Consider the following 15,466-nt stretch of genomic DNA (forward strand, 5'->3'; position numbering starts at 1 on the left):
AGTTAAGGACAAGGAGAGATTGTCAGTTCAAAAGTCCCATAATAGTGTTGATACTTTTAAGGGACTCGTTCCTTAAAAGGGATTCATGATCTGATTCCTGTAAGCACACTTACCTTGTTTATAGACTTAATAACTCTTACAGCCAGAGGGAACTTCAATTAAAATGTATAAACTGGTTGGTAGTCTTTTATGCACACAGTACAGACTGTTTGTGAATCCTACTATAATCATAACCTATAGTCATTTAGACTAATTTTCTGAAGCTTAGAAAATAGCTTCACTCAAATGATGATGGAGGTTTGCAATGGCTGTGTCTTTGCCTTTTTGACATACTGTTCTTGATTAGGATGAGGGAGATTTTCAGCAGCAATGTAATCGCTAATCTTCATTTTGTACCATGAAAAAACACAATTCTTTCTGGACCTACCGTCGCATGAGACACTTATTGAAGTATGTTCACAAAAGCCAGTGCTGTCAGGGCCGGGCTCTCTCACCGGGCTCCCAGGTGTGTCTATGCCTGGCGAACTCAAGTTTCTGCAGTGAGAGTTTAGCTGGCCTTGAGTGGGGTAGAACCGGGAATGTACTTGGCATTGGAACAGGCCGAACAGGCTGGACTTCACAGAACAGACCCTCTTTTGTGTGGTGTGATCTGAGGAAACAATCTGTTTGAATTTCCTAACTTGAGGGCATTTATTTTTTTCATCTTAACCATTAATCATTAAGATTTGTATCTTTATAAACTAGTAGGACTGGATGCCTGGAGCTATCAATAACCACCTACAAATCACATTGTTCTTTGTATTGTCTAAGTGACTCATTGCAGTGAAATGCGGTGGGGCTGCCAGCCTCCATCAGAATCCACTGGTCTCCTCCTCACTGGCCTGGCTCCCTGAATGGGCCCCCGGCTCTCTCTTCAGCTGTGACAATCTGGCCTGGAAAAAAAGCTCCGCGCCAGTCTGCACTTCTTACTGAGCAGAAGTACTTTGTCCCCCGGGCAACTCCTTCCCAAATTCTTGATGCCCAGGTCCCAAAACTGCTCTGCAGTCTCTCTGGGACTCACTGCTTTGTAGGAACTGGCCAGGCCACTGAGAATGCCGGTGTGAGTTAGAGATGCCAGAAGGCTTTTTCCCCACATATTTTCCTCTTATGACTCAACTGCATGATTGAGTAAGGCAGGAACATCCAGAAGATCAAGAACATTCTGACCTCAAGTTACACAGTCTGCCTGAGTGGTTTTTGGTCCTTTTTAATTTTTGTCACTTTGAGATACTGATTTTATTTACTTTTTAGGTATATATACGGAAATAGGATTGCTGGATCATATAATAGTTCTATTTGCATTTTTTGAGGAACCCACATACTGTTTTCCATAATGACTGTACAAATGTATATTCCCACCAACAGTGTTCCAGGGTTCCCTTTTCTCCACATACTCACCAACACCTGTTATTTCTTGTCTTTTTGATAATAGCCATCCTAACAGGTGTGAATTGAAATCTCGTTGTGGTTTTTTTTTTTTTTTTTTTTTAATCTTTACTGAGTAATTTCTTAGCACCCACCTGCCGGGGGGAAGTTGGGAAGTTTTGTCCAGCTGTGGAAGATCTGCGTTCACGTTCCACACACGGGATCCTTGTGACAGCTGATGTGGGTTTACCGAGAGGGCTGGCTCATCCAATGTCCGCAGCTCCTGGCTTCAGAAAGGTCTGTGTTGTGAGCCCTGAGGGCCGGTGATATTCACAATAAAGGAAGCCATCAAGAGGGTGGGTTTCCTTTCCGTCTCTTCCCTTAACTTCTCCAGTTTGGGGTATATCTTGAAGAAGATTTTAGAAGACTTGACTTTTTAAATGCAATCAGACAGCCTAGGTCACAGAAACCTGACTGTCAAGGAAATTTGCTGTGCTTCCCCTCATATCCAGGAGTTTTTATAATTATAGCTGGGTTCTATCTACCCAACTTACTGAATCTGCAGTGACTCACGGTGTTTTCTAACTGATGATGCAAGATATCTGAATACCCTAAACTTGAATCTTGGAGGAGAAAACAGGCTCATAAAGGTTTGTTCAAAGAGATATCAGCTTAACCTGAACATGCGGAAAGGATGGATTGCCTGAAGAGGCAGGCAGGTCTGATGGTCAAGCACCTGCTGAGTGAGATTCGGTTTTAACCACTGGCTGGGTGGACCTTGGCAAGTGATTGACCTCTTCACATCTTAATGCCCACCTCTGTGAAAAGAGGATACTAGTACAGACTCTCCCAAGGGCCCCTGAGAGAAGTAAATGTCAGCGCCTGCATACAGCAAGTGCTCTCTATGGGCTTAATATGTGATTATTCAAACTGAGTTTCAAGATTTATTCACTCTCCAAGTATTTTGTGCCAGGCACAATCCCAGGGGCTGGGGGCCCATTGACTTGAAAGTATGTCCACCAAGAAGACATATTATTTCTGGAAGTTGGAAAATATTGATCTCAGGATCATGGGCATAGTTGTGGGCAACTTTTGTGCCCAGTTGGATCTGCAGGATGATGAGTTTCTTCATGGGAAACTGAGTGGGGCCATTAATGATGAAAACACTGAGGTTGCCTAGGAAGAAGGTACCCCATAATTCCTAAGATTTGTTCAATATGTAAGGACCAGATTATTCCTGCATTCGACTAAAAATGATCAGGTGGGCCTGATCCCGGTCTGCCCTTGCTAGCTGAGTTCTGTCTCATTCACTTTCTCTCCACCACAGTGCTTTCTACAGGGCTTGGTACTCAGTAAATATGTAGTAAATATGCAGTAAATTGAGTACTGAGCAAGAAGAAAACACTGGAACATGCACATGGATAGGAAGAAGGCAAATAATAAAGTAAAAAGAGCAGAATGTTAACAGGTGATTCTGAGTGAAAGGTATATGAGTGCTCATTGAAATCATTTGAAATTATCTCCAATGAAAAACTTTAAAAAAGGACCTATTACTGTAGCTTTGTAGTATAGTCTGAAGTCCGGGAGTCTGATTCCTCCAGCTCCGTTTTTCTTTCTCAAGATTTCTTTGGCTATTCATGTTCTTTTGTGTTTCCATAGAACTACCATACAACCCAGCAATCCCACTACTGGGCATATACCCTGAGAAAACCATAATTCAAAAAGAGTCATGTACCACAATGTTCATTGCAGCTCTATTTACAATAGCCAGGACATGGAAGCAACCTAAGTGTCCGTCGACAGATGAATGGATAAAGAAGATGTGGCACATATATACAATGGAATATTACTCAGCCATAAAAAGAAATGAAATTGAGTTATTTGTAGTGAGGTGGATGGACCTAGAGTCTGTCATACAGAGTGAAGTAAATCAGAAAGAGAAAAACAAATACCGTATGCTAACACATGTATATGGAATCTAAAAAAAAAAAAAAAAAAAGTGGTTCTGAAGAACCTAGGGACAGGACAGGAGTAAAAATGCAGGCGTAGAGAATGGACTTGAGGACACAGGGAGGGGACGAAGCTGGGAAGAAGTGAGAGAGTGGCATGGACTTATATATGCTACCACATAGACAGTAAAATAGATAGCTAGTGGGAAGCAGCCGCTTAGCACAGGGAGATCAGCTCGGTGCTTTGTGACCACCTAGAGGGGTGGGATAGGGAGGGTGGGAGGGAGATACAAGAGGGAGGAGATGTGGGGATATACGTATATGTATAGCTGATTCACTTTGTTATAAAGCAGAAACTAACACACCATTGTAAAGCAACTATACTCCAATAAAGATGTTAAAAAATAAATAAAAAGGACCTACTATATTATTCAAGTAGATGACAAAATGGTAGAATCACAGTTGTGGGATATGATTAGTTTTAATGGTTCTTGTTGTTTTTCTGAGCTATTCTATACAGCTAAGTATATCTTGGAATTTTTCCTGTGTTGGATGTCACAAGAAATGCTAATTAAATTTAATAGAATTATTTGTATATGATTTATAAATATTTAATAAATTAGAATTGGCAATAACCAGACAGAAATGTTGAAACAGACAGCCTCTGAGATAAATTTTCTCTGCTTTCATGGATTATATTGTGTCTGCCTGTGATAACTTCACAAGAAGGAACATTTTTGTAGCTGCTGATTCATTTCTTCCTGGCAGACAGAGCTCCAACAAAGTTGAAATATTACTGTTAATCTCTTTTTATTTAGATGTGTGCTAGAATAGCATTTGAGGCACCGTGGATATAAACCAGCACTTCTGTGTTACTACAAAGATATAATTTGTTTATTTGAACCAAATTATCTTGTAATGGGGGCCAAAAAAGTTGAATTCTCAAAGACTAAACTGCACTCTCAGCTGGCTTCTTTTTGAAGAAGTTTCTGTCTAGCTTGGAGTCTTACAAACTACAATTATTTCCCCAAATAAAATACTGTATTAGTTTGCTAGGGCTATTGCAACAAACAGAAATGTGCTGTCTCCCCATTCTGGAGTTCCCGAGTACGAGACGGTGGTGTGCAGGGCTGGGCTCCTCTGAGGCGCCCGGGAAAGGTCAGTCCCAGGCCTCTCTCCTTACTTCTCACAGCTCCTTGGCTTGTGGCGGCATAACTCCCAATTTTTACATGACGTCCTTGTGTGCATGGCTTTGTGTCCAAATTTCCCTTTTTCTGTAAGTGCACAGTTGCATTGGGTTAGGGCTCACCCTCATGACCTCATCTTTTTTTTTTTTTTTTTTATAAATTTATTTATTGATTGATTTTTGACTACATTGGGTCTTTGTTGCTGCGTGCGGGCTTCTCATTGCGGTCTTGTTGCGGAGCACGGGCTCTAGGCACACGGGCTTCAGTAGTTGTGGCTCGCTGACTTCAGTAGTTGTGGCACACGGGCTTAGTAGCTCCGCTGCATGTGGGATCTTCCTGGACCAGGGATTGAACCCATGTGCCCTGCATTGGCAGGCAGATTCTTAACCACTGCGCCACCAGGGAAGCCCCTCATGACCTCATCTTAATTTGATCATGTACAGGTACTGGGATTAACACTTCAGCGTCTTTGGGGAGAGATACAATTCGACCCACAACAAATACATTTAAGCTACTGTAGATAACTGAAGATAAGGACTATATAGTTTTTAATTAACTCCAACTTTCTGAGAAATTTAATTCCACAAATCTGATAAAAGTAAAATACTCAAATAATTTCACAAACTTTATCTTTTACTCTATGTAGAGCTTCATTTAGGGAGGCTTTGTTGGCATCTTAAGTACCTGTTGATTATCCTAAGAATTATAAAACAAGTAGATCATCTGAGTTCTTTAACTCTGAAAAGGATCAGTTAAAAACCAAAAATGAATTATTTTTTGCTATTTTAAACAGGAGCATAATTGGAGCTCCCCTAAAACCATGTGGGGGACTGTGTACTCCTAAGAGATGGAACATAATGATGCAGGAGCCTCTGAGGTTGGAGTGCCTCATTACCTCCCCCTCAGGTGAGCAACTTGCTCCCGAGGGATAAGATCGTGTTAGAATCCCATAGGGACACCCCGAATCCATGTCACCAGGACCACGCTTCCATAGCCATTTCCATAGCAGCTTGAAGTAAGTACCTATCTTGGGTAAATTCTAAAGCAGCAGTTCGCGCATGGGTGCTGCCGGTTGTAGGTGTGTCCTGAGTAAACTCATCAGGAATCGTGAAGTTGACGGGCTTGACAATTCAGTAGTTTTAAGTGGGACCAAGGGGAGGGGAAGAGCAGATGCAAGAGGTTCCCTGTGAGAACCCACACTCCCTTGCTGGCGTCCCACTAGATCTTTCTTGCGTGGAAGAGAAAGAGTCCAAATCACAACTAGCACCTATGGGTTTGCCACACCCAGGAAGGTCACCACTCACTGCACTGTGTGATTTATTTGATCAGATCCTCAGAATTCAAGTCAATGTAGAATAAGTTATGAAAACCTTTGGGACTGGGGGGAACCCTGTTCCAGGGCTGACCCTCTTCTCTTGGATGTCTCTCCCTATTAAGTTTCTACATAGTGGAATTGGTTAAATAGCACTAAAATATTAGCTCTTGGCCTTGAAAAACTAAAGACCTAAGAAAGGTTGGCAGTTGGCCTGAGTTGAATCATTTTCCAGAGATTTGTGCTTGCCACGGCCTCCTTCTTGGAGTCTATACTTTTGTAAGTTACTGCATTTCTTTACCATCTCCCTGGTCATGTTGTCAGGAAAGCAGCAAGGAAACTTGAGAGTCAAAGTTCAGGAATGTGAGCTGACCTTTGAAAGACCTTAGTAACAGCCAGTGCCCTGCAGAGGGTGAGCGTTTTTCTTCAAATGCTGTGGGTGACAAAATTTATAGTTCTCACAGATAGCTGGTTTCCTGTGCAGAGGGAAGGTACGTGATGCCTGTGGAGAAGGCAGCTATGCTATGTGGTGGCGGTGATCAGGACAGTGTGGTAGTGGCAGAGGGACAGACACAGAGAATCCAGAAATAGGCCCATCGCAAATAGGGCAAACTAATTTTTAACAAAGGTGCAAAAGTAATTCAATGGAAGAAGAATAGCCTTTTCAACAATGATGCTGGCACAATTGGACATCCAGAAGCAAAAGAAAAAAAGAACTTCAGGACTTCCCTGGTGGCACAGTGGTTAAGAATCCACCTGCCAATGCAGGGGACACGGGTTCAAGCCCTGGTCCGGGAAGATCCCACGTGCCGTGGAGCAACTAACTAAGCCCGTGCGCCACGACTACTGAGCCTGCGCTCTAGAGCCCGCGAGCCACAACTACTGAGCCTGCGAGCCACAACTACTGAGCCCGTGTGCCTAGAGCCTGTGCTCCGCAACAAGAGAAGCCACCGCAGTGAGAAGCCCACGAACCGCAACGAAGAGTAGCCCCCGCTCGCTGCAATTAGAGAAAGCCCGCGCGCAGCAACGAAGACCCAACACAGCCATAAATAAATAAATAAATAAATAAATAAATAAATAAATAAATAATAAATTTAAAAAAAAACCTTCAACCTACACTTCACACCATCTACAAAAATTAACTGAAAATGGATCATGGAAAAGTATAAAATGATAACATTTTTGAAAAAAAGAAAAAGCAAAGGAGAAAATTAGCATGATCCATAAAAGAAAAAAATTGATAAATTGAATCTCATCAAAATTTAAAACTTTTGTGCTGCAAATGACCCTGTTAAGAGGATGAAAGTACGATCTATGGACTAGAAGGAATTACTTGCAAACCACATATTCAACAAAGGACTAGTGTTTCACGTATATAAAGGACTCTTGGAATTCAACAATAAAGATACAAATAATCCAGTTAGAAAATGGACCTCAAAATGAATAGACATTTCACTGAAGGGAATGTGCAGATAACAAATAAACACATGAAAGGATGTGAACATCACTAGCAATCTAGGGAAGTGCAAGGCAAGACCGCAATGATATATCACTACATACCTATGGGAATAGCAAAACTACAAAATAGTGTCACCAAATGCCAGCAAGAAGGCAGACTAGATCAGTCATCCATCGCTGGTGAGAATGTAAAATGGTACAGCCACTCTCTGGGAAGTGGTTTGGCGATTTCTTATAAAGTGAAACATGAAAATGTATGACCCACAAATGATACCTTTGATCACTTATCCCAGAGAAATGGAAACATATTCATACAAAAACCTGTGCATGAATGTTCCTAGCAGCTTTATCTGTAATACTCCTAAACTGGAAACCTCCCCAATATTTTTCACTGATTGAACAGTTAAACGAATTGCAGAATCTTCACACCACAGAACAGTATGCAGGACTATTGCTAAAGGCAACAACCTGGGCGAGTCTCTAGTTACGCTGAGGGCAAAAGCCAAGTTCAAAAGGTTATTATATACTATATGATTGTGTTTATACAACGTTCTTGAAATGACAAAATTATAGAGATGGAGAGAAGATTAGCGGAGGAGCTAATTAAAAGATTAGGGAGTAGCTATAAAAGGGCAGCAGGGGGTATCTTTGTGATGGTGCATTCTGGATCTTGACCATATCAGTGGTTGAGATATTGTCCTGTAGTTGTTATTCAAAATGTTACCATTGAGGAAATCTGGGTAAAGTATACGTGGGATCTCTCTGTATACTTTTTAAAAACTGCATGTGAACCTATAGTTATAGGTTTTAGTTATAGGTTTATCAAAGTAAAAAATTTAATTTAAAAATAATTTAAGGTTGTTGTAACATGCAAAATTAACAATGTGAACCACTTCCTAACACCTCCTTTCTCCAGCTGGGCCCATGGTTTATCCTTCTCTCCAATTATCTTTTAAGGGTAAAAGTTCCAGAGCGTGAAGGCATCTAAGATCCTCAGGGAGTGGACATCCTGAGTTGTTCTGATTTCTCCCTAATGAGATCCGGCCCTGTCTTGGGCCCCACACCATCTGTTTCTACTTTCTTTTGTACCAAGACAGATGGGAGAGATCCTGTGCCATGGTAGGTTCTGTAGAGTCACTCTTAGAAGCTTAAAAATTCTGTATTATCTGGGACCAGGGTAATATGTTTGTGTCAGTACCCAAATATCTCCAGAGAGAACACCAGCAGGAAATGTGGGTGGAAGAAAGATCAGAAAATCAGGCCAAGCTGGAGAGCTTCAGAAGCTCTGCCTGAAGCAAGGATACCCTCTCGACATTATAACTCAGCTATCTGGCAACTTGCTCCTTTAAAAATCAACACAGTTAGGCATATTTTAGCCACGAAAGGCTCACCAGCATTTGAGTAACATCATATCCCAAACCGAAATTGACCAAGGAGACTGAGTCTGCCAGGGACCAAGGAATCATGCTGTCGACGTGCACCACTTATAATCTGACCTCTTGACAGGGTTGCCTGGTGGAATGCGTAGCCACCTGACTTACTGGCAGGACATCTGCTGTCAGCAGTGTCTACTTTCTTCTCCTTCTCTGGATCCAGGTTTGCTGCCCTAGCCTAAAAAATAAATGGAAATTTTTGTGTGCTGGGCATGGCCAGTTCCGGCATTCTTGAGACCTGATAAGCTATTGAATTGAGGTAAGGCTATGAAAGAATACATTTCCAAAGACTATTGAGATTCTCTCTACAGAAGAAAAAGTCTTAACTTAGTTACAAATGTAACAACTCGTTAGCTCAGTCTCATTTCTGAAAAAGATATCATCATCAGTGTTTATTCCATGGACAAAATTCCTTCCAAAATAAATAGTCTAGCCTTGCATTCCAAGTAGATCTAGTTCAAGATCACGAGTTGCCACTGAGGTTAGGAGGAAGGAGGTCCAGGTCCCAGCCTCCATATCATGCCATGTCAAGGAAGACAGTCACGTATGACAGCCCATATATCAATGCCTCTGCTTCTACCATTCCTGTATTCCATCATTCTCCACAGTCCCCACATGACATTGCCCACCCCCCCCCGTCCCATATGACAGTGCCCCTTCTCAATATCCCCATTTGACATTTCTTTGAGTTGCTTCATCTGCTTGGTGTGACCATTTCTGGTTCTCCTGTTTGTACTTTTTGTGTCTCCCCAGAATGATAAACAAGAGTCCAGAAATGGGATGGTTAGGAAAAATTATGTTCTGTGGTGGTTATTTGTCATTTGTGGCCTCTTTTTCTTCTTCTCATCCGTCTGGCTAGAGGTTGATCGTAGATTTTATTGTTCTCAAAGAACCAGCTTTGATGTCATTGACTTTCTCTCTTTGTTCAAGGCACTGATTTCTGCCTTGATCTTTATTATTTCCTTTCTTCTGATTATATTAGGCTTAATTTGTTCTTTTTATAGTTCGTAGGTAGAAGCTGAGGTGGTTGATTTGAGACCTTTCTTCATTTCTAATGTAGGCCTTTAGTGCTATAATTTTCTCTTAGAATACTGCTTTAGTGGCACCCCACCTATTTTGATATAGTATATTTTCATTTTTAATTCAGTTCAAGATACCTTCTCTTTTCCCTTTTGATTTCTTCTTTGATCCATGGGTCATTTAGAAACACGTCTTTTAGTTTTCATGTATTTGGGAATTTTCCATATGTCCTCATGTAACTACTGATTGCTAATTTTATTCTGTTGTGGTCAGAGAACACACTGGATGGCCTGAATCCTTGAAAGTTACTGAGACTTGAGTTATTCCCACAATGTGGTGTAAGTTGGTGAAGGGCGCAGAGTCTGTTGCCGTCTGGGTCAGGGTGGCTGATGGTGTCGTCCAGCCTCCTGTACCGGCTCATCTGCCTGCCTGTCCTCTCACTCCCCGGCAGGGGTGGAAGTCGCCCTCTGAGATTGTGGTGCTGTCTGCTTCTCCTCACAGTTTCATCTGTTTTTGTGTCACTGTATCCTTATCTTCGTTCCCTGTAAAGTGTCTTTTCTCTCTAGGTGCTTTTAAGATTTTTCTCTCTATTTCTGGTTTTGGGCAATTTGATTTTTTTGGTGTGGTTTTCTTCATGTCTATGACGCTCAGCTTTTGCTTGGATCTGGGAGTTAAAGTTTTCATGAAGATTGGGAAATTTGGGGACGTTATTTCTTCAAGTATTTTTCCTGACCTAACCCCTTCACTCTCATTGGTGTCACTACCTGTCAGACACTTGAAATTGTCCTACACCTCACTGGTATTCTTGTCATTTAAAACAATCTTTTTTTTTTTTCTCTTTGTGTTTCATTTTGAATATTTTGAATGTCTATATACTCAAGTTGACTAATTCTTTCTTTTGCAGTGTCTAATCTTCCCTGAGTCCCAGCCAGCATATGTGTGTGTGTGTGTGTGTGTGTGTGTGTGTGTGTGTGTATATCAATCTCACACATTATAGTTTTCATTTCTAGAAGTTCAATTCACTGGTTTTTAAAAAAACATATCTTCCATATCTCTACTTAAATAACTCTTTTAGTGTCTGTACCTGCTAACTCTAACATGTGTGTCTGTTCTGCATCTATTTCCCCAGACCTCCAGAGTTTCCTGTCATGCACTCTCCAATCTGTATTCTGATATCTACTCAAAGGGGACCCTTGCATATCTGGAGCTTTCTCTCTGGCCCTCTCTCCTGCTAACTCCAGCTTCCTGAACCCCTAGACCCTCATCTCCATCTTCTAGCTCAAGGAATCTGCTGGGCCTGCCTGGTTCCCCCTTTCCTGTGCTGCAGCCTGGAAACCCTCACACAGTGTGACTGGAGCCATCACAGGGCTCGTCTTGCTTACTTACTGCCTCTCAGCAATTACTGGCCTTTGTCACTGATGTCCAGTGTCTTAATAACCATTGTTTCATGTATTTTTTTCTGTAGTTTTTTTTTAGCTGTTTCAGGCAGGAGGGTAAATCCAGTCTTGATCACTCTGTCTTATCTGGAAGCAGTTTATTAAACAGTTAGGAGCCGACCATTCCACCCCCAGGTGATTACCCAGGATAAATGAAAGCATGTGCCCTGATAATGATCTGCACACCAATGTTCATTATAGCTTCATCTGTAATAGCTCCCAGCTGCAAGCAACACGAATTCCATCAACCGGTGAGTGGATAAACAAACTGTGGCACATCCATACATACACATCCTCAGCAATAAAAAGGAATGAACTATTGATGCATGCTACAACATGGAAGAATCCCACCATACTTAGGCTGAGTGAAAGCAGCCAGACAAAAATGGAGTGTTGACTGAATGATTCCATTCATACAAAATTCTAGGAAATGCAAACTAATGGGTAGTGACAGAAACCAGATCCATGGCTGCCTGGGCTGGAGGTGGGGCTGCTGGAAGGAGGGGTCACAAGGAGACACAAAGGAACATTTGGGGGTGATGGCTGTGTTACTATCTTGATTGTGGTGGTGGTTTTACAGGTGTGTATATACCAAATAGTATACTGTAAACAGCTGCAGTTTGTTTGTTGAATATACTTCAATAGAGCTGTTTAAGAAATAGTGATCCTGAGCAAGCTTGGTGGTGTCATTCCTACTTCCAGCCCAGAGACACACGTCTGTGTCTAAGGAAGAAAAAAGGCCGTAAGTCGAAACTAGAAGAACAGTGTGAAAGATGGTGGGTACGCAGCCGCCCTGCAGTCCTTGTCGTGCTCTCGGACCGTGGCAGTGGCAGAGGGCAGCAGCAGAGGTCTCTGTGCCTGGTCGGACATCAGCAGAGCAAAGTATTGCTTACCTGTCCTACTATATCCTTAGGGAAGAAACCTAAATAAGCAACTTGCAAGATCGGATAGAATGCCTTTGGTAGGTAAAACTTTGATAACTGTTGCTGAATGGCCCTCCAGAAAGATTTTTCCAATGTATTTTCCCACCAGCCATGAGAGAGTTTCCCTCTCTTTTCAGAGGTGATCCATATTGGGGATTATCTTTCTCCTTCACCTTGTTCAGCCTTGATAACTACTAGCTCATTGCTGGAGTTCACATTCCTTTGATAATTAGTGAAGTCTAACTTATTTTTTAGTTTTGCTGACCACTATTTTTTTTTTTTTTTTTTTTAGTATATTGCTTGTTCATGTATTTGCAATATTTACCTTTTGGTCTGATTTTAAGAGATCTTTATTTAGTAAGCGTAGCAGCCTGCTAGGGCTGCTGCTATCACAAAGTACCAGAGATAGGGTGCCTTAAATGACAGAAGTTTATTTTCTCACAGTGCTGGAGGCTGGAAGTCTGAGATCAAGGTGTCAGCGGGGTTAGTTTCTCCTGAGGCCTCCTTGGCGTGCAGACGGCTGTCTTCTTCCCGTGTCCTCACATCATCTATCATCCGTGTGTGTCTGAGTCCTAATCTCCTCTTCATGTAAGGAAACCAGTCAGACTGGGTTAGGGCCCCACCCATATGACCTCATCCTACCCTAATCCCCGACATACGAATCATGAGCCCATGTCTGTCAGAATTTTAAGTATTCTATCTAGTCCATTTTTGCCTTCTAAATTTATTTCTGTTGATAGCTAATACTAAGAAACTATATTTTTTATTGCTTGCCACATGCCAGGCACTAAGTTCTTTATAAATATTAACTAGTTAATCATCACACAGCCCTGTGAAGTAGGTTTTATTATTAACTTGTCCTGGATCACACAGCTATGAGGTGGTGAAGCTAATATGTTAACTTGGGCGATGTGTAACCACTATGCAATCCTACCTCCCAGGGGAGAACCTTAGACGCACAGAAGTCTCAAACTTAAACGTGCTTATGTACATGCTGTTTTTGCTTCACTTTTGGGGTTGTGCTTTACAGAGGCTTTTCATCCCGAGAGCATGACAATGATTTGTCTTTCCTCTGCTATTTTATATCAGATTGATTTGGAATTTGTTTCGGTCCAAGAATATTTTTTTTTTTTTTTTTTCATTTTAGTCATCAGGCATTGAGGACTTAACGATGGCCTGGTGCTGTGCTGGGGTGCTTACAAACACTAATGTACTTAAGCTACACAACAGCCAATTTTAGCAGACCTCCTGGTTTTACACATGAGAAAAGACAAGGTTCCAGGAAGCTGTTAATTATTCCAGTTCACACAACAAGTAAATGGGAAACTGGGGTTACAAATCAAGGCTTACCTGTCATCAGACGCTTACTCAAAATCACCATTCTGACAGTTGAGACGGGGGTAGAATTCCAACTCTGCAGGTTTCCCAAGTGCTTCATTTGCCAGTTGCCCTAAAGCTACGTGTTGTTGTATTTGTTTATTAGTTTTAGTGAATCGGCTTGAGTATCAAAAGACTAAATTTTATTTCGTGGAATTTCTAGTCTATCCAGTCTGTTCCTGCAAGTTATCACATAAATATAATACATGCAATTGAATGGACCAGGATAGAATTCTGATATTTAAAGCAGGTTTTTAAAATAAAGTCTTCATTTTGCAAAGTTAAAAATTGAATCTTGCAAAATTAATAACGCTCATTTTCTTGACTTAATAATTCCGTATAAAATGGTTATTCAAACTAAATCTTTGAAGTCAGCTGGGCTGCTGTTTTGAATCCATTTAAAAACCTATATGCTCAGATCAGAATTTGCTAAGGAGATTACTGAATTTGGAGTGCATGCTCATATTTTTGGATTCAAAATAGTTTCAAAATGCTGGGTTTAGAGCGCATTAAAAAAAGGTGGCAGCAGATGGATGGTAGGGACATGGCCTCTGGCACCCAGGGAAACATATTCCGTGCTGTGGGTCTGGAGAGACCAGGCTGCAGACTGGGAGAGGCTGGAGTCAGGCAGAGCTGGGAGACCTTCAGCGTTGTCCCTTATTACGCAGAACCCTGGGCAAGGCGCACGATCGCCTTACAGCACAATTACCTTACGGGCAGAATGGGAGTGAAGTGAAACCTGCCTCAGAGACGTTTATGAGAATCCACGATAGTGCACGCAAAGCACATAGCACAGTGCCTGACGGCAAATGGCAACTCTGCTGTGATTGAAACTCGTATGTTATTCTCTGTGTGCATTTACGTGTTTGAGAATTGGAGGTCTCGTCCGACAGTAAAAATTCATGACTGATAGGCTCATTCACTTGGGATGTTGCCGCACGTTTACATGTGTGAATAATGAGCGGGTGTCCAGCTGTGGCAGACCCCTGCATAGCCGTGATGCCTGGCGTGCGGTAGGTGAAACGAGGTGTCCCAGTCACCGAACACTCCTCCTTCCCCCAGTGAAGTCTCAAGACTCCGTGAAATATATCCCCGTCGAATGAGGTTTTGTTTCATTCCATGGGCTATGGGTTGACAGACTGTTTTCACTGATTCATCCATTCCAGAACTACTTGTTGAGCACCCACTGTTTGCAAATATCTGTGAAAGACACAGGGATGAGAAGACACGTGTGACCCCTGCGCAAGGACACCTATTCCAGCAGGGGAAGCAAGAAGCCAACAGACAACTTGAGGATGAGGCAGGGCAGGCCCAGCCCCAGAACAGGCAAGATGGACAGACTGTCACCTTGGCCATGATGTGTGTGGCACAGGTTAGTACAGGTAAGCGTGCACTGGAGCTGCACTGCTGGCTCTCCCTTGTCAATCTGCATGGCAGGGAAGAGGGGGTTGATGTATGCTTTGGGATCGGGGTGGTCTTAAAACTGAAGTATGTTAAAGAATGCTCCACTTTGACTTCTGGGTGCCTAAGCCCACAACGGTGTGATAATGGAAAAGATGCCAGTGCCATGCATGGAAGCTTTCTCTTGACAAGGCCCCTGCTGGGCACTTTCTGTGAGTACAGTAGTCTCTTATGGCTGCTGTAACAAGTTACAGCAAACTAAGTGGCTTAAAATGACAAATTCATTATCTATCTCACAGTTCTGGAGGCCAGAAGTCTGAAAGGAGTCTCAGTCCGCAAAAATCAAAGTGTCATCGGCAGAGCCACTGGGCAAGTGGGCGTGGTAGAAGGACCTGTTTGGGAAAATTAATTGGGAACCAATCACTGGGGAAGGTGTAAAAGGAACTTCCCAACACAACCTTGAGAAACAGAGGTATTATTGCACTAACGTGCTACGCCTCTACCCCAGCTAGTCATGGTGGTGTTTAGTGATGGTTGTGAATAATTGGTTGAGCCGGCAGTTTTGG

General features: G+C 42.2%; 1 protein-coding gene across 1 annotated transcript in view; it reads left to right on the forward strand.

Annotated features, from left to right (window-relative positions):
- The window catches only part of PKD1L1 (polycystin 1 like 1, transient receptor potential channel interacting), a 52,500-nt gene extending 37,715 nt beyond the window's left edge, over positions 1 to 14,785 (forward strand). Inside the window, 2 exon segments of the mRNA XM_068549792.1 lie at positions 12,567 to 12,710; positions 14,666 to 14,785. Coding sequence (XP_068405893.1) covers positions 12,567 to 12,710; positions 14,666 to 14,678 — 157 coding nt within the window. The 3' untranslated portion in view covers positions 14,679 to 14,785.
- The last annotated feature ends 681 nt before the right edge of the window (positions 14,786 to 15,466 follow it).

The sequence above is a fragment of the Eschrichtius robustus genome, chromosome 8 (assembly GCF_028021215.1).
Source record: "Eschrichtius robustus isolate mEscRob2 chromosome 8, mEscRob2.pri, whole genome shotgun sequence".
Classification (NCBI taxonomy): Eukaryota; Metazoa; Chordata; class Mammalia; order Artiodactyla; family Eschrichtiidae; genus Eschrichtius; species Eschrichtius robustus.